This window comes from Lepidochelys kempii, chromosome 7, assembly GCF_965140285.1.
Source record: "Lepidochelys kempii isolate rLepKem1 chromosome 7, rLepKem1.hap1, whole genome shotgun sequence".
Lineage (NCBI taxonomy): Eukaryota > Metazoa > Chordata > Testudines > Cheloniidae > Lepidochelys > Lepidochelys kempii.
In genome coordinates this window covers 56,944,646-56,964,433 of record NC_136386.1, presented here as the reverse complement: position 1 = coordinate 56,964,433, position 19,788 = coordinate 56,944,646, and the positions used below count along the sequence as shown (strand labels likewise).

Below are 19,788 nucleotides of genomic sequence, written 5' to 3'. Positions count from 1 at the left end.
GGTGTAGCCAGGTGCAGGGAGGGGCTGTGTGAGGGAAAGGGTAGCTAGCAGCTGTGCACAGGAGGGGTGTAGCTGGGGTACAGGGAGGGGTAGCTAGGGGTGGTGCACCAAGAGGGGTGTAGCAGGTACAGGGAGGGTTAGTTAGGGGCTGCGTACTGGGAGGGGTGTAGCGAGGGGCTGTGGCAGGGGAGAGGTAGCTAGAGGCTGTGCACCAGGAGGGGTGTAGCTGGGGTACAGGGAGGGGTAGCTAGGGGCTGTGCACCAAGAGGGGTGTAGCAGGTACAGGGAGGGTTAGCTAGGGGCTGTGTACTGGGAGGGGGTAGCCAGGGGCAGGGAGGGGCTGTGCACTGGAGGGGTGTAGCTGAGGTGCAGGGAGGAGTACCTGGGGGCTGTGCACTGGAGGGGTGTAGCTGGGGTACAGGGAGCAGTAGCTAGGGGCTGTGCATGGGAGGGGTGTAGCCCGGTGCAGGGAGGGGTAGCCGGGGGCTGTGCACGGGAGGGATGTAGCCAGGGGCAGGGAGGGGTAGCCGGGGGCTGTGTACCTGGAGGGGTGTAGCCGGGGGCTGTACACGGAAGGGCTGTAGCCGGGGGCACGGAGGGCTAACTAGGGGCTGTGTAGCTGGGGGCCGTGCACGGGAGGGGTGTAGCCGGGGGCAGGGAGGGCTAGCCAGGGGCTGTGTACCTGGAGGGGTGTAGCCGGGGGCTGTACATGGAAGGGCTGTAGCCGGGGGCACGGAGGGCTAACTAGGGGCTGTGTAGCTGGGGGCCGTGCACGGGAGGGGTGTAGCCGGGGGCAGGGAGGGGTAACTAGGGGCCGTACACGGGAGGGGTGTAGCCGGGGGCAGGGAGGGGTAGCTGGGGGCTGTGTACCTGGAGGGGTGTAGCCGGGGGCTGTACATGGAAGGGCTGTAGCCGGGGGCACGGAGGGCTAACTAGGGGCTGTGTAGCTGGGGGCCGTGCACGGGAGGGGTGTAGCCGGGGGCAGGGAGGGGTAACTAGGGGCCGTGCACGGGAGGGGTGTAGCCGGGGGCAGGGAGGGGTAGCTGGGGGCTGTGTACCTGGAGGGGTGTAGCCGGGGGCTGTACACGGAAGGGCTGTAGCCGGGGGCACGGAGGGCTAACTAGGGGCTGTGTAGCTGGGGGCCGTGCACGGGAGGGGTGTAGCCGGGGGCAGGGAGGGGTAACTAGGGGCTGTGTACCCAGAGGGGTGTAGCCGGGGGCAGGGAGGGGCTTTGGTCGAGGGGGCGGTGCTGCTGCTGCAGCAGCGGGGCCCGGAGCTCATTTCCCCCGCCGGCGCAGGCGGGCAGCTCGGCTCCTCGTGGCTGCGCGCTCCGGCCGGGCCATGCCGTCCTACACCGTCACCGTGGCCACCGGCACCCAGTGGTTCGCGGGCACCGACGACTACATCTACGTGAGCCTGGAGGGCACCGCGGGCTGCAGCGAGAGGCACCTGCTGGACAAGCCCTTCTACAACGACTTCGAGCGGGGCGCGGTGAGTGCGCAGCCGGCCGGCCCCGCGCCGCACCCCTTTGCCCGGCCAGGCCCGTGCCCCCCGCCTCCGGCCAGTCCAGCGCTGCGTCCCGCTGCCCCCCGCCCCCCGCTCTCCTCTCCAGTTCCCGCGCCGCGCCCCCTTCGCTTCCCCCGCGCACAGCCCCCTGTCCCTTGGGGCAGTCCCCTCCCTGTGACTGTGCCCGCTGCACACAGCCCAAGCCCTGCACCCCCTTTTCCATACCCACTTCTCCCAGTCCAGCCCCAGCTCTGTGCCCCCTGCCCTGGGACGGCGGCCTCCCCGGCTCTGAGACGCCCACCTCTTAGGACTGCGTCCCCAGCTCTGTCTCCTGGCCATGGGATAGCATCCTGTGGGTGCTCCAGCTCTCAGGACAGCGGAGGGCATTTTACCTGTTAATGCCCTTTTCCCCATCTCTTGAAGCAGCTGTAAAGGGGGCTTAGGAACCCTCCACTGCCTCTTCTTCTCTCTGTCCCACTACTTCCTTCAGGAATGGGATGTGAGCACCTGCACTCCATCACTCTTTTATCCTTCCCCAGTGCTGCCCCCTTGGTAGGGTCAGAACCATGGCGGGCCTCTGCATCTACCTTTGTCTTGGTGCTGTCGGCAGGAAGGGGACTGGGACATGGGGGCGGGGGGTGCTATGCCCCTACCCTGACACTCCATCCCCCCCTAAACCCGTTCACCCTTCCCACCCGTATGATCTAGAGCAGAGAAGGCACCGGCATCCTACCTGCTGCCCACACCAGCAGGGCTGGGATCTGACTGAGTCAGGAGGTCTCTGAGATGGGATTTGGAGTGAAGGGTGACACGGGCTAGTTCTTGGCGTACCTGGTGCTGCAATGCAGGGAAAGATCTGCTCCTAGGTCACTAAAGCAGATGAAGGGGCATGATGTTTCCTTGCCCTTCTGGATAAGATTCTCAAGTTGAATAATGGACATGGTTTATTGCCCCATGGGAACTGCTTCTAATAATGTCTCCTGAACCAGCAAACCCAAGAATCTAACGTGGTTCCCTTTGCCTGTGACAGGGCTTAGCAGAGAGGATTGAGAGTCAGGACTCCTGCATCCTGTGTCCTCTTCTGCCATGGGTGCTAGACATGATAAGTGAGTCACTCTGCCTCAGTTTCCCCAGTCTGTAAAAGGTGTCATCATGCCTCACTGGAGTGTTGTGGTGATTGATTTGTTAAGATTTGCAAAGTGCTTTGAGAGACTACATGGAAAGTTAAAGTATTACCTTGCCATTTGGAATACAAGAAAAGCACAAAGAGATAATGCACGATCTTTCATCCATTGGTAAGTTTTGTGCTATGACTTTAGCATTAATTGAACATATTTTAAGTGGCTCTCCAGAAAAAAATGTTTTCTGGATGCGTATTATTTACTCAAGAGAGGTACCAGAGCTATGTCTTGAACAGCCAGCATAATTCCAACAGATTATTTAATTGGCTGAACAATACACAAACTGTCTAATTTCTTATTTGGCCCATCTAAATATGAAATTAGATAACTATCAAGCCTCTAGGTTCTCAAACTTCATTGCACCACGACGCCATTCTGAGAACAAAAATTACTTCACGACTCCCCGGGGGGGACACTGAAACCTGAGCCCATGCAAACCCCACTGCCCAGGGTGAGGGGGGACAAAGCCTGAGCCCCACCGCTCTGGGCATGGGAACCAAACCTGAAGCTCAAGGGCTTCAGCACCAGGCAGGGGGCCTGCAACCTGAGCCCCGCTGTCCAGGGCTGAAGCCCTCAGGCTTTGGCTTCGGCCCTGGGCAGTGGGGCTTGGGCTTCAGCCCCGGGCCCCAGCAAGTCTAAGCCAGCCCGGGCGACCCCATTCACAGTTTGAGAACCGCTGCTCTAGACCAAGACAAGGGAGCTACGTGCTAAGGGAGATGTTTGAGATGCCATAAATGGAACTAGGAGAACAGTACAGGGATATCACACACACTAGGTGCTAGGAAAATGAGGGACTGAAGAACTGGACTGATATACTTTGTATCCCTAATTTCTACAATTCTGTGAGAGTCCTATTCTGCCCTTATCCTTGTCTGGCTGGTCACACCTCAGCATCCATGCTGTTGGCTTATTTATTTATTTTAAAAGTCCCTATTGTGTTTCATAATAGTAGGCTTCAGTATCTGTTCTGCATCCTGTAGTGCGGAAATACTAGACTTAGGGCCTGTCTACACTTGAAATGCTACAGTGGTGCAGCTGCCATGTAGACACGATGGGAGTCTCCCATTGGTGTAGTTAATCCACCTCCCTGAAAATGAGGGAGGAATTCTTCCATCAACCTACCACTGTCTACACCGGTGATTAGGTTGGCTTACCTGTGTCGCTCAGTGAGGTTGACCAAACTTTTTAGTGTAGACCTGGTGTTAGGCAAGGCACTTTTGAAAATTGTACCCCATGTGATTTAGGAGCTTAAGTCACATTTTCAGGAGTGACATGGGCACATAGCAGCTCAGGTCTCATAGAAAGTCAGTGGAACTTAGGTGTTTTTGAAAATGTTACCTTTAGTAGCTGCAGTCACATTGACTTTCAATGAGACTAGGCTCCTAAATTCCTGGGCCCCTTTTTAAAATGAGACTTAGGCACTTTAGAAAATTGTACCTTTTGTCCTATATTTTATATCACATACTCATTTCGGTAGGTCGTAAATTTCCTGGGGCAGAGGCTGCCTCTTTACCACATGTCTGTCTAGCACCCAGCAGAGTGGCTCTCTGTTGTACGCTTCTGGTTACTACTGAAAAAACTTACTTTCCATACGTATTTACTATCTCAAACTGTTTTAAATGGTTCATTTAACACTATCTGTTTGCTGCCATTTTTACAGCATGCATTTACTACGTGCTATATTAGAGTAAATATAAACCTATGTTCCTATAGGCAACTATATTGGCAGATCTTTGAATACAATGTGCTCAGGTTTTGTGGTTAAAGTCTACATTATAATGTAGAATACTGTATATCTGTCTAGGCACGTGCTGTTAGGCATGAGAAGCACTGTCGCAAAGGCAGCAACACTTATTAGACCTGTTACTCATACAGTAGTGGAAAATTTAAAAAGACACACAGAACAAAAATAAAACTGAACTGACACAAAGTCTCTCTGTATGTTATGCTTTTCAGTGCAACTGGTGACAGGTCAATTGTTTGCATTATCCTGACACTTGCTTCCTCTGAATTCATTCAAATCATGGTTATTGTTGGGTATAATAAACGAAGTCTTGGACAAATTCTGTGTAAGAGATTTGCATATCAAATGTTCCAAGAGGGAGGAGATATGGAAAGCGCAAAGAGACTTGTACAATGAAAGCCCTGATTCTGTTATTCCTGGGACTTACTCTGAGTATTGGATACAAACTATTTAGAAGCTGGTTTTTTATCAAGTTATTTTTGAGTAAGTTCCTGTTGGTGTCATAGTGAATGTTGCATAGCACTTCGCAGTTCCCCATTTTCTTCTGATTTCCCATTTAAGCCCTGTCTGTTTGCTGTCATTAAAAGAAACCCATCTTGCAAGTACTTCCAGAGAAGAAATCCATCTTTTCAATTTCAAATTTGTATTTGGGGCGGATTTATCTGTGTCCTTCTTAATGCCTTGGAAAGATCTGCTCCTTAATCCAGAGCAGAGAATTAGAACAGCCGACTACAGACTGCACCTCAGCAACTCATTCCAGGTTTTGCGGGAGAACTAGTTGCTTGGACAGGCTACTTTGGGGGCTTAGTTTCAAGTTTATTTTCAGCCATGTCTGATAGATCCAATAAAATGTTAGTTCTGTACTTTCATTCTGAGCTTTTCTGTATAAAGGCTTCCAGTTCCCTGGCTCACAACACTGTCACCAATACAAACTGGCTGAGAATGACAGCCCCAGCCTGCACAAGAGGAGTAATTGCCATATCACATTTCTGGCCATCTCTGCCACCTCCTAACATCCAATTATGAGACACAAAGGAGGGTAATTTTCAAAGAGTACAGCAGGTAAGGCTGCAAAACAATTCTAAAGTCTTGCAGACAATGTCCAGATGTGCAGTTAACGTGCCAGGTTCACCTAAAAATATTGTTAGCTTTCGCATCCCAGTTTTGTGCAACTACCGTATTGCCATCTAGCTGGGCAAGTCAGATTTTTGAAAGGTTCCTTGGTTAAGCTCAGTGCTTGTGATTGCAATGCGATCATTGTCCCATCTGTAAAGTTTACCCAAAGTGCATACAAAGAGTTCACTGGGTATATGCACAAGTAACAATGTGGAGAGAAACTTTGAAAGTTCAAAGGGCTTGTCATTTTTTAGCCCCAAACGTTAAAAAATGAGACCACTACCTTACTGGGATGTAGGCCAACAATATAGTTAACGTTTTGCTAGGGTGTATGAATGAAGGCTGAAGGAGGAAGAATAAGAGACCTGAAGAAGAAATGATTGAGAGGGAGAATGATAGGAAGCGAGAAGAGAAAGAAGCAGATGGCAGAATTGGGCAAACATGCACGTTTTCAACATTGAGCACGTGGTTTCTGGGGAGGCAATGGAACTACTCCATGTGCTTAAAGTGAAGCACACATCTGCTTGCAGAATTGGGGCCCAAATCAAGATTTACTCGTTTGTGAGATGTGGTGGGTCTACAATAAGAAGTTATCTTGAAAGGTATATATTAGCTCTGGTTTGACATACTTGAAATATATGGCTAATATATTTGGAGGAGCAACTATTTCAAAGCACTAACCATGTACCTGTAGAAAACTATTGTAGATACATCAGGATGGATAAAAAGGGATGATCTAAAATAAATCATTTTTAAATTTAAATGGGTCTTTATATTTTGTTTAAATTATACTAAGTTTTTTCTTTTTAAAAATAAACCTATTTAAAATGAAATCTGAATTTAATACAACTATGTTAAGGCCTACATTTATAATCACTTAAACTGTTTAAATAAAAAATAAATATGCTGAATCCACGAGTCTCTAACATAAACTTTGAGTTAAAGGCTGCTTTCTGTACAAAGAAAGAATCATCGAATCATGGAACCATAGGGTTAGAAGGGACCACAAGGGTCATCTAGTCTAACCCCCTGCCAAGATGCAGGAGTTATATCCGAACCATCCAAGACAGATGGCTGCCCAGCCTCCTTTTGACAGCCTCCAGTAAAGGAGCTTCCACAACCTCCTTAGGTAGTTTGTTCCATTGTCCTACTGTTCTTACAGTTAGGAAGTTTCTCCTGAGATTTAATCTAAATCTGATCTGGTGTACTGCAGTTTGAACCCATTGCCTTTTGTCCTGCCCTCTGTAGCAAGACAGAACTATTTTTCACCATGTTTTTTATGGCAGCCTTTCAACTATTTGAAGACCATTATCATATTTCCCCCCCCCCCAACCTTAATCTCCTCTTTTCCAAACTAACCATACCCAGTTCCTTCAGCCTTTGCTCACATGGCTTGCACTCCATCCCTTTGATCATCCTTGTCACTTGCCTCTGGATCCTTTTCAGTTTCTCTTCATCCTCTCTATACAGCAGTGACCAAAACTGGACACAGTACTCCAGCTGAGGCCTAACCAGTGACGAGTAGAGCGGTACTATCACTTCCCATGACTTGCATGCTATGCCTCTGTTAATGCAACCCAAAACTGTATTTGCTTTTTTTGCAACAGCATCACATTGTTAACTCATGTTGAGGTTCTGGTCCACCATGACTCCTAGATCTTTCTCAGCAGTGCTGGTGACAAGCCAGTTTTCTCCCATTCTGTGTTTGTGCATTTGGCTTTTCTTCCCTAAGTGTAGCACCTTACCTTTGTTTTCTTGAATTTCATTTTGCTGTTTATAGCCCAGTTCTCCAGTTTATCAAGATCCCTCTGAATCTTAGCTCTGTCCTCCAAAGTGTTGGCAACTCCTGTCTAGCTTTGTGTCATCTTCAAACTTGATCAGTATGCTCTATACTTACATCTAGGTCAAACAAGTCCAGACCCAGAACATAGATCCCTGTAGAATCCCAGGTCACCTTCCAATCTGACATCATTCCATTAATAGTTACTTTTTGTTTGCGGTTGTTTTACCAATTATGTGTCCACTTAATCGTAGTTCTGCTGACCCCACATTTCTCCAGCTTACTTATCAGAATGTCATGTGGGACTGAGTCAAGAGCCTTGCTAAAGTCCAGATATAATATGTCCACCGCATTCCCCCTATGCAGCAAACCAGTTACCTTGTCAAAGAAGGAAATGAAGCTGGTTTGGCATGATTTGAGTTAGTAATCAGGGGGAAAATATCTAGCTATTGGGGGTTAAGCTTTATAAATATGGCAAAATAGGTCATGTACTGTATTAAGGGCTTGTTTTGTTTAATCAAAATAAATGTTATATGATATATTGTGCGTTTAATTAAATGCCATTTACCACCCTAATGCTGCTGGATGCAAATCTTGAGCAAAAAGTTAACTATCTAGTAAATGAGCAATATATCATTCACCATTTTCTAACATATTAAAACATACAATTAATAAGAATCTGAAAATATTAAGCTATATAATTGCTTAAATACATGTATATAGTTCTAGTGTACCTTCCTAGGTTGTAAAAAGATGTACCAAATCTAGGGTAAAGGATCTATTTAGTTGTAAATCAACATATTAATGATTCTATCGACCAATGAGAATGCACCTTTCTTTAGAAAATATCTTAAGTACAAATGGTAAAGTTGGTGATAATTGCTGATTTAAATCAGTTGGTAATTTAAATCCCAATTTAAATTGATTCACCCTGAGATACATTTTCAAAACATACATGAAAAGATGGAAAAAATTAAGGTCTGTTTAGGCAAACTGGGCAGCCTTTTTCTATTACTTGGACTTGTGAAATATAAATGTATTTTAGAGCTGTAGGTTTTCCATCAGCTGAATGAGTTTGTGGCAATTAATCAGTCGTGGTTATGTTATTTCGATTGTAACTGTTTGTTAGGTCTAATTGACATTGTTCTATAATACTTTAAATCTATGATTCATTTATTCTCTGTTTCATGTTGATAATGAAAGTAGATCAATTCCTGGCTTTGTCACAGACTTCTTGTTAGCGTCTGGAAATGCCACTTATTCTCTGTGTGCCTCAGTTCCCCACAATCCTTAAAATGGGGATAATAATGCTCTTTGCCACCCACACTTTGCCTGTCTTGTCCATTTGGACAGCAAGTTGCCTGCATGGGTATGTCTCCCTTTGAGCTGGACGGGTAGTTCCAGCTTAAGGAGACGTGCCCTTGTTGACTCTGAGTTAGTGGGCTAAAATTAGAGTGCAGCCATGGTGGCACGAGGGGCTAGCTGCCCCGTGTATATACCCATCTGAGATGGTAGGCATGTCCTCAGGGTGGCCAGTCCCACCCGCCACTCACAATGCCGTGGCTATGCTATTTTTAGCACACTAGCTTGATCAGAGCTGACACAGGTAAGTCTCCTCAAGGTGAAATTTACACCTCCAGCTTGAAGTGTGGACGTACCCTATTGTCTTTGTAGAGTGCCCAGTACAATGGGGCCCTGATCGCAACCGGGACCTCTTGGTGGCTGTGTAACACCAGCAGTAATGTTAAATATCAGTAGTAATAGTCATAATAAAAACCTCTTATTTGTACTCTTATGCTTACTTTTGTCAGAAGCTGGGAATGGGCGACAGGGGGTGGATCACTCGATGATTACCTGTTCTGTTCATTCCCTCTGGGGCACCTGGCATTGGCCACTGTTGGAAGACAGGATACTGGGCTAGATGGACCTTTGGTCTGATCCAGTGTGGCTGTTCTTATGTACTGAATGGTGCTGGGGGGCGGAGAGGAATTTCTTTATTTCCAAGCAGGGCACCAATGTGGGAAAGGAAAGGTGAAATTTTTATTAGCAAAACCCTACTTGGATTTATAAACTGAAACCTTTCTATTAGTTGCTGTGTTGCTTGAGCATGCCAGGTAGGTCTGTGGCTGATGAATGTGCCATGTACCTCCAGATACCCCTTGCCAAGTGCAGTTAAGGAGAACATGCCTACAGAACATGCTAATTAGTACACACCCACTGAGCGTGCCAAGAACATGACAGGTCCATTCACGTAGGACATACCAGTTGGCTGAGTCGGGTTCTTTCAGGTAGAACTGCTATACAGTTGTGTTTATTACGTTACATGATATCGGGAAAACATTCATGTATTTGAATTCCCTTTCATGATGTCTGTATAGCAGTAACCAAACTGGTGCCGGTGCAGACTGGTAAGTTCACATGGGTTGGAGATTGTCCTGTTGAACGTTAGTCGCCCTGGGCCACATTCTTCCAAATACCACAGAAACATGCTGAGATGGAAGAAGAAGAAGAAGATGTGTTTGTGCAGTTTCATGAAGCTGTTTATAGACATGAATGGGTCAAGCTGGAAATAGGCCGCCAAGCATTGGAAGCCATATTATAGAAACCGCTGTGCGTAGCATGGTCTGGACTTCAGAAAATTATCATGATATTGCAAAAGTACCCACTAGATGTGAAATACAGGCCCAGTCAGGAACTGCTTCTAGCAGATGTGCTTTCATGAGTGCCTATGGAGAAAACTGGGAGCTGCAGGAAGAGGAGCATGAAGTAGAAATGAGTCAAGCATTGTCATTTCTGACAAAAAAATTGAAAAGTGCAGAGGAGAAACATTTTGCAGCCTGGTACCTTCAGTTCCAAGATGTGACCCAGAATCCTTGGCACAGGTTGACCAATAAAGAAGAGAGGCCTTGTGTTGGTGTTGGAAGATGCAGGGATGCAGCTGTTTTTGAACTGAAAAGTGAGAAGGTTGAGTGGGAGATAAGCAAAGATCAGGAGGGCACTGGAAGGCAGCTGCTCTGGGAGGGTGGGACATGGTCTGGCTAGGAATACAGTGGAGGGGTGTCCTGCAATTTGCTACTGCCACAGCTGGGCACAAATTGTGGCTGTTTTAGGAGGATTCTTGTAGAGCTTGGAGGAGCCTTAAAGCGTGTTTCAATCTGCACATTAGTACTTATGGCAGGAGGTGGTAGAGTGGGGAATACGGAGTTAGACATTTATCAAATGAGTCAGTAATACAGGAATGCACTTGGTGATGTGGCTGCAAGGGCCATTTCTGTTCCACTGAGGAGATGTGGTCACTTATGGGGGGAAAATAACGGGCACAACTTACAGATCCTGGCCCCACTAAGCTCTGTGGCTAAACTCCCATTGACTTCAGTGAGAGCAGGATTGTGCCCACTGCCTGTTAAATACAAGTGGGTTTGAGCCTCCTCCTGAGGTGACCATTGACTTAAGCAGAGACACCTTGGGCCTGATTTTTGGACCTGCCATGCACTGCACCTTCTGTTGCCTTGGCTGGAGCGGTGAGGGCTCGGTGCTAGCTGAAAACCAGGGCCCCGGTATCTCAGAAATCAAGGCATCCAGTATCCATGTCCAGTTTTGAAAATTTGAGCCTCACTATCTAGCAGCTGTTGTATTTAGAGGTGCTGCAAGCTACGGATGCAGATCTGGATCCAAACTTCCCCCATAGATTGGGAGAGCTGGGTTTGGTTCGGGTCTAGCTCTAGTTCACATTTCTGGTTTTTTTTTTTTTTTCTTTTTTGTAGCTTGCAGACTAGTGCATTCCCTGTTGCATTTATCTAAGCAGGATGGCTGCTGGCTGGCCTGTTGGGGAGCATACTGACTCATTCTCTCCAAACCAATGTATTTCTGTGCCCTATGGGAGACAGCGGTAGGTGGAGGTGACTCTAGCTGTGGACCATCTCCTGTTGGGTGCTCTCACAACCTACATACTGAACATGCACAGGCTATTTCCTGTATCTTTTGGACTTTGACCTCTTTGATGGGTAGGGACAGTCTTTATGTTCATCTTACACCAGGCCAGGCATGTCACTGGTGCTTAAATAATCATGATCAGTGCTTGCAGTTCCTCTACCATGTGCCTCAGAGTCAGGGCAGCCACCTACAGCCCCACCCTGGACACCTCAATGCCGCTGTCATCTTTTCCTCGCCTGAATGCCTAATTTAACTTAGCTATGTTTTCTCATTGGTGGAGATAATTCGTGTTCCTCAGACGCAGCAGCACATTCTTAGCTCATCTGGCTCTGGCCGCTGTCTGAGCCAGGACTTGCCCTCTAGCACCTCAGGAGTGAAGGAATAGTCAGACCTGTCTCGGAAACCTGCTCCAACAGGTCTTCTAAGAACCACTTCAGGGAAGCGCTTGAAAGCCAAGACAGTGTCACTGCCCTCTAGTGGGTTGGCTTAAAGGAGTTTTTAGTTGTGAGGGAGATTGTCAGGCGGGAAGGTGAAATGACTCAAGATTATAGCTTGGTTAAATTAGGCTGGGGATGTACAGCAGGAGGATAGGGAGGGGAAGTCATAACCAGATATTTGATGGTCTTCACGTCGAGAGTGGAACTGCTAGGATGGGAGCAGGAGGATAACTAGCAACAGTGGAATGCAATTAAGGAAAGGGAAAGTTAAGCTGAATATCAGGAGGCATTTCCTGTTGAAGAGATTTTTCACCCTGCAAAATGATCTCCAAAGAGAAGTGTTAAGAGTCCGATAACCAATTAAAACTTGATTGGGCAAAACACTTATGCATGAACTGGAGGGAACCATTTCGCATTGGTTGAAGGATGAACTAGAGGGCTTAAAACATTCTCTCTCATCTCTAAACTTTTGAGTCACTAGGGCCCTACCAAATTCATGGCCATGAAAAATGCGTCACGGACCATGAAAGCTGGTCTCCCCCATGAAATCTGGTCTTTTGTATGCTTTTACCATAAACTGTACAAATTTCATGAGGGAGACCAGCATTTCTCAGACTGGGAGTCCTGACCCAACAGGTGGCCACGGGCAGGGTTACAAGGTTATTTTAGGGGGCATCGCAGTATTGCCACCTTTACTTCTGCACTGCTGCCTTCAGAGCTCGGCAAGTGGAGAGTGGCGGCTGTTGGCCGAGGATCCAGCTCTGAGGCAGCAATGCAGAAGTAAGGGTGGCCATACCATACCAGGCCACCCTTACTTCTGCACTGCTGCTGGCGGCGGCGCTGCCTTCAGAACTGGGCTCCCGCCCAGCAGCCGCCGCTCTCCAGCTGCCCAGCTCTGAAGGCAGCGCCGCCGCCAGCAGCAGCACAGAAGTAAGGGTGGCAATACTGCAAACCCCCCTCCCTCCCAAACCCCTTTTTGGGTCAGGACCCCTACAATTACAACACTGTGAAATTTCAGAGTTAAATAACTGAAATCATGAAATTCATGATTTTTAAAATCCCATGACCATGAAATTGACCAAAATGGACCCTGAATTTGGTGGGGCCCTACTTATAGCTATGTGTGATTGGCAGCTGTTACTATCTTGTGGCTGCATGAAGTGGATTTTTGAGGAAGTTGGGGCTCTTAGCCCGGTTGCTTGTGGACAAATGTCCTCATTACAAAACAGCTATCGCAACTGGTATCCATACCATGTTTGTCTACATTTTCTTCACTTTTTTGACTTGATTTTTGTGACTTAGCCTTAACGTATAAAATAATGGGAGGGCTTGAGTCAAATGACCTCCTATTGACTGGAAGTGTTACTAAAAAAAGTGCCTGAAAAGAACAAGTTGTGTGGTTTTTAGCGGGGGAGGGCGGGGACGACAGAATGACAGGGCATATACATGCAGTATCATTTCAGACAGTACTAAACTCAGTGGAGGAAGAGGTGGAGTTCATGTCGGTTTCTAAGGTTACCGAAAATGTTCAAAACCACAAACCAGGGAAGTTTCATTTTGCAGCCACATCAAGCAATAAATTTAAACAGAGTGTGATTCCAAAACTGCCGAACAATTGGATTACCAGGCTTGTCTTCCTGGTAATGCTCTATCTTAACAAGAGCATAACTTCTTCTGAGGGGGTCATGGGAACAGATTGGGCTCTTGCTTCTAGTGTCATGATGGTCCTAGCCAGTTCAGCTTAGCTATGGCAAGGGGCCTATTGTCCTGCACCTTGTGCAGCTGCTTACACTAGTGCAAAGGGAGTGTAAGATGCTGCCATTCTGACTTGCCAAACACAAAAGAATCACTGTTTATCTCAGCTGAGCTATAAAAGCAAAGAGAGGCATTTCTAACGACTGGAATTCCAATAGTTCCTGGAGACTCTGAGATCAGAGCCCCAACATTCTAAGCACGGCACATACACAGAATAAGAGACAGTCCTCACCCTAAAGACTTTACCTTCTAAAGAGACGAGGCAGACAAGGGGTGGGAGAAAGGAAAGAGTGTTATCCCCATTTAACACCTGGAGAACTGAGGCACACAGACATTAAGTGACTTGCCCAAGGACCTGCACCAACTCTATAGCAGAGCTGTACAATGAACCCAGATCTGATTTCCAGTCAAGTGCCTTAATCTCCAAACCAACTGTTCTCTCAGTTTGCATGACTAGGTACAGAAGGGTGGACTCACTGCTGGAGCACCCCTGTGCAGCTGGACGTGGCCGCTGTCTGCTTTCTTGTGCCCCCTGCCGATGGCTCTGTGACAGTTGCCTCATCTCGTGACTCGGTCTGTCGGCTTATCACAATCACTCCTCCCCATCCCCGGGTAACAGAAAATCCAGCAAATACAAGTGTCCAATCCCTTTGTTTGGTCTGCTACTTTGATTCTGGGCCCAGTGGTCCGAACACCCTTTCTTAGGGCTTCTAGGAGTCTGTATCCCCTTCTCAGGGGCTTCACACCCCTTACCAGTTCCTGATGGCGAAGTCAGGCCTTCCCTCTATCCTAGACTCAGCCCAGGACAGGCAGTCAGGGATCATTCTGCCAGTCTCCTTGCTGCCACCTCCCTGGGCATCTTTCTACCAACCAAGCCTTTCCCTGGGCTCTCTCCTCACCCTGACAGAGTCTTCCTCTCTAGGTTGACCTTTCTTTCAGGGCTAGGACTTGCAGGGCTCTGCCCTGGAATCTCCTAACAAAATCACAAACCAAAAATATCAACTTAGACCAGCTTCTGCCCTCCTCAAGCTTGACTGGTCATCCCTCACATCTCCTCAGCCCCATTCCTCAACTGGACACCTCTTCGGCACACTGTCTGGAAGTCTAGATCCTGCACCTTTATCAGGGTTCCTCTCTGCTCTCCCTCCACCCCTGTGGCTGTTCCATGTCTCTCCTGGCCTCCTGCCAGACATCTCTACCTAGGAGAGGATCTCAGGTCTCGGTCTCACCCTGGGCTTCTCCTGAGTTCTCCATTCTCTCATCCCAGAGAGTGACTGCAGAGTTTCTCCCAACAGCCCCCATCTGCTCTAGACTTCCTGCCTTTATAATAACCACCCAGCTCCTCTCCCAGCTGGGACTCATCTTTAATTTAGCCTGGCCCACCCTCCAGGTGCAGCCAGATGCATTAATTGGCCTCTCAGGCCCACTTTAACACTTATAAAGCCAGGATGGGATATATATCCCATCAGTCTACCTCAGGTGTTCGCAAACTTCATTGCACTGCAACCCCCTTCTGACAATTACTGCAAGACCCCAGGAGAGGGGACTAAAGCCTGAGCCCACCCAAATTCCACCGCTTGGGGGGAGGGCAAAGCTGAAGTCCAAGGGCTTCAGCCCCAGGCAGGGGGCCTGTAACCTGAGCCCTGCTATCCAGGGCTGAAGCCCTTGGGCTCATGCTTTGGCCCCGGATCCCAGCAAGTCTAAGCCAGCCTTGGTGACCCCATTAAAATGGGTTGAGACACACTTTGGGTTCCAGACCATTCTTTTCTGGGATGCTGTTGGAGTAGTTCTAAATATTTTTACTAGCAGTAGATTTGTTGAGAAATCACAAATGACTCAAAGCATTATCAAGTCCCGAACTTAGAAATTTCACCCTTTCCATATTTCTAGGGTATCTGTGCATGGCTTGTTCTTACATATTCCCTTACCCATCTATTTGTTAATTTGCAGTCTGAAAATAACCCTTCATTTTTCCCCTTTGCAAACAAGAGGTTCCTGTTGGAAGAAAAACAGGCTGACCCAGAGGCAGATTTGAGTAGGTGGGCTTCTTTATTGCGGTACTTGTTCCCCTGGACCCAATTGTCCAGTAAGCCCTGGATTAGTTACAACATACTCTTTTTATTTACATTAGTATGTAAATCCCTGCTTTTATTACAACACCCCCAAAACCCTCATGGAGTAATATGAACGCCCATACAATGAATATTGATAACCCTGTACTGAATATAATTATCCCCACCCCTGATTACTATTTACCTTATTAGCATATTCTACCAATAAGTTTTACTTTGAAGATACACTTCTTTGCTATAATTGTAGTCATGAACTCCTTGGATCAGCAGTTTGCAGAGAAGAGAGAAAGGGGCCATGACCCCAAACTCGACTGTGCAGCTGGGAAAGAAATGGAGCAGGAGATAACACTACTTTACCCGAAAAGGCATTCTTTAGATCCCCACATTCCTCAGGCAGCTGCAACCTTATTAAACCCTTAACAAGGAGAAGGGAGGGGAGAGGAGTAACCCTAAATCTATCAAACACAGAAAGATGCCTGCACTTGATCTATCAAGGGCAGAAATGGTGCTTGCCCATGCCTTTACTCCCTAATGCCATCTCTGTTCACCAGCAATTTCCCAGTTTTCTGCTTTAACCCTTACATATCCCAAGAGTTCCATTTGGAGCTGGTGTGCTTTCTGTGTGTTCAGCCACTCACAGACCATTTTTCTTCTCCACAGATCGACTCCTACGATGTGACTGTGGCAGAAGACCTGGGAGAAATCCAGCTGCTAAAAATTGAGAAGCGAAAGTACTGGGTTCATGATGACTGGTACCTCAAGTACATCACTGTGAAAACACCAGTAGGTGACTATCTGGAATTCCCATGTTACAGATGGATTACAGAGGATAAAGAAATTGTCCTCCGAGATGGAAGAGGTGAGCACCATGAGAGAACTACTAACCCCTAGACGGGTGTGCTCACTGCTTTTTTTGGGGGGGGGGCATGTTCTATGCCCTCATTGTGGCCCCAGAGCTGGAGGATCTATCCAGCCCCAGGGCCAGAGAAGTTCTGTGCCCCTGCTGATTATTGGGGGGGATCCGTACCCCTGCTCCCCACCCCTTGTGCTCACCCCTGCCCCTAGAGCAATGAGGACTCCCCCTATCTTTCCCTCTCCTCCCAGAGGCACCCAAACCCTCTCTCCAACTCCAGTTCCTTCTCTCCCACCTGCAAACCTACCACATCCCCTCTGCTACTAACTCCCATCCGTGCACTGTAGGATTTATGCTCCCGGATGACCGTGACCTCAGTGCTGGTTTATGAACTGTCCACTGGGTCTGGCACTTGGAAACGAGTTGGGTTACTTTGAGGACACATGCTAAGGAGATTTTTTTTCCAGCAGTGGGGATGGTCAGTACACTGGTCCTAAATTGCAGGCTGCCCTCAGTGCTCAATTTCTGGCTGATCCATTGCTGATCCATTGCAGAATGCTCCATTCTGGCTGATCCATGGATCCTTGGCCGAGCATTCCCTGGCTGCCTAACCTTGAGGCTCTAAAATATGTCAGTTTTCCAAGTATTATCCACCTGGAAACTGTCCTGTTTTCTAAAACCCAGGAATAGGCAGCTTGCAATGGAATTCCAGTTCAGAGAGCATTAGGGCTGGCTCGGAAGTAGAATTCAACTAAGCTGTTTCATCCTGCAAGAGCCAGGATCAGGCTGATGGTGTGAAATGTGTTGGAGATAGCTGTTGGTGCTGTGCTGAGAAAAGTGCCCTAGCACTTGAGTGCTACCCCTGTGTTTTAACTGGCTTTGGTTACCTACTGCCAGTACAGTACCGTGGCCAAAGACAGGCACTTCATTGGCTGCATAATCCAGTTGCTCACAGCTGTGCCTTTGTGGCAATGAAGTTTGACTGCTGCAATATGCTATACTGTGGACCATTAAAAATGCTGATCTAGTGCCTGTAGATATGGGGTGGGAACCAAGGGTTTAGCCAGTTTTGCTGCATTCAGGTCATTGGCTGCCTAATTAGACATGCAGCCCTAAGGAGTTTGCTTTTCAGTGGTTAAGGCCCTTAACAGTCTGGTGCCAACTTTGTTTCTCAGCTTCTGGCTCCCTCACTGATCTCTGCCCCTCCGAATACCCCACACAGGGAGGAGAGGGATTCTCCACAACTTGCGTTGGCTTTATTTCAACCCTTGCTTTCAAAAGAGGAAGACGGTGTGGATTTCAGTTTGTGAAGAAGTAAAGAATGTCCGCAAGATCCTGGCAGTATCTTACCAGAGTGCCAGCCAGCCCAGACTGCATTGTCTGTTATCAGCCCTGTTCCATCTGCCGTTTCTACCTCTGAACCTTAAACAGACATTTCCTTAAAATTCCTAATGGCTCTATTTGCATTCTTTTTTGTGTATGTAAAGCAGATCCGGTCTTGTCCATCACTTTTCCTTGTGGGTTGTCCTGTTAGCTGCTCTTTCTCTTCTGTTCCCCATCCTTTCTAAGGAAGACTCTGTCTCATTCAGTAACATCAGGGCCACATGTTCAAAGCATCAAGTTATCAGTTTTGGAAAGCCTCTCTCTTTCTTCTGATCCCGAAGCTCCCGGCATGGAACTTGGAGTGGAAGAAACAGTTGTTCTTGCAGTGTAAGAACAGAGAGTATGAACCTAGGAGAGGGATGTCAAGGCATTTTCTAGCATCAGCATTCTTCAACAGAGGAGATTTAACAAGGCTGTATCTTGTTTGGTTGTTTGTCGCTCCTCGCCTTTAACCAACCTCCACCCTGTACTGAGGGGACCTGGGGCTTGGCTCCATAGCTGAGGGGTTAGAGCAGTGGTATCAGAATCCAGGGGTAACAGGTTCAACTCTCACTGGGGCCTGGATTGCAATCTCTGCCTCATACTCTCCTTACTGATCCTTCCTCAGTTGCTTGTCACTCTTCAGCCTTAACCAACCTCCTCCCTGTACTGAGGGTGCCTGGCTCCCTAGCACAGCAGATGAATATTCCACTGTAGCCTGATGTGTAAAGGTTATTCTTAGAGACACTATCCATGGCTGTAGGTCAGTAATTCTCAGGATGAAAACAACTCTTTTGCTGTTCAGACCCATTGTATTTCTCTGGGCAGGGGGCAAACTGTCTGCTATAATTGAGTACAAGAGAGAACTGCAGATGATTTGCTACAGCACGTAGTAGGAGAACCCAGATAATGACAGATACTGAATCCTTGTGTCCCATTACCCAGCTAGAGAATTAGACAATGAAGGGTAAAGAAACCTCATAGCACTGTTTCTTCATTTTTTCACAGCAAAGCTGCACCGGGATGACAAGACTCAGATCCTCAAGCAGCACAGACGCAAAGAACTTGAACAACGGCAAAAAATGTATCGGTGAGTTTCATATAACAGTCCTGCTTTGTGATGTCAGCTGCCTAGGGAGGCCTAGTTCTGTTCCTAGCAGGTGAGTGTCCATGGCACAAAACCACCATGGTGACTGGCACGTGTTTGTAAGAAGGGTCTGAATGAGCTAGTGGTGAACTGGGGGAAAAGACTTCAGGAGCAGACTGCATTTGCATGGACACACCTACTCTGCATAGGTGTTCAGCACACAGAGTTTCTTTGCCAAACTGATCAGTCGTGGCTGGTCTGGGGTAATAAAATGTTGTTACCTTATTGTATGAGTAAAGGGCAGCAGAACTGTACTTATCATGCCCTGATTGAGGGGGTCACCCTAACCCAAACCTAAGTGGGAGGTGGGGATGCCAAATCCCAACGAAAGTCAAGGGGGGTGGGAAGACAGGTGTTCCTACTTCTTGGTGTGGCCTCTGCCTAAAGAGTCCTAGATGTCATTTGATCCCACTCCCCTTTCTAGTGGTTAAAGACAGTGCTGACTGGATTCAGCTGAGATCCTTGTTTCTTTTCAGTGATTATTAGAACTTAAATCACTAATAAGCATGTTTTGGGACTAAGCTGGTATGGGGACAGTGTTACAATGAAGAGGCAGCCACAGTGAGGTTCCCCACTAGGCAGTGAAATCACTAAGAGCTGAGCTAAAGCGTGGAACCTCAGAACATGGCATCGTAGAAGTGGTGGCGAGAAGTGGTATCAGTGACAGAGAGAACAGTGGCAGCAAGCGGCCAGCGGTAGCAGAGAGAATAGCAGCCGTGGTGAGCGGCCGCACAGATAGCAGCAGCTGTGGAGGCATTGCTCAATGCCCCCCTCCTTCCAGGGGTTGGAGGTGAATCCATGTGAATGCACCTCTGAACTCTGGGTCAAAACTGACCAAAGACAATCAGCTGAGAGTGGGGAGCAGCAGACGGAAAGGGAAGTGGCATATTAAAGGGACATTC

At 47.7% G+C, this 19,788-nt stretch overlaps 1 protein-coding gene across 1 annotated transcript in view; it reads left to right on the top strand.

Moving 5' to 3' along the window:
* The first annotated feature begins 1,278 nt into the window (after positions 1 to 1,278).
* Positions 1,279 to 19,788, top strand: part of ALOX5 (arachidonate 5-lipoxygenase) — a 52,701-nt gene continuing 34,191 nt past the window's right edge. Inside the window, exons 1-3 of the mRNA XM_073352987.1 lie at positions 1,279 to 1,491; positions 16,185 to 16,383; positions 18,748 to 18,829. Of these exons, the coding sequence (XP_073209088.1) occupies positions 1,342 to 1,491; positions 16,185 to 16,383; positions 18,748 to 18,829 (431 nt within the window). The 5' untranslated portion in view covers positions 1,279 to 1,341. The remainder of the gene's footprint in view (positions 1,492 to 16,184; positions 16,384 to 18,747; positions 18,830 to 19,788) is intronic.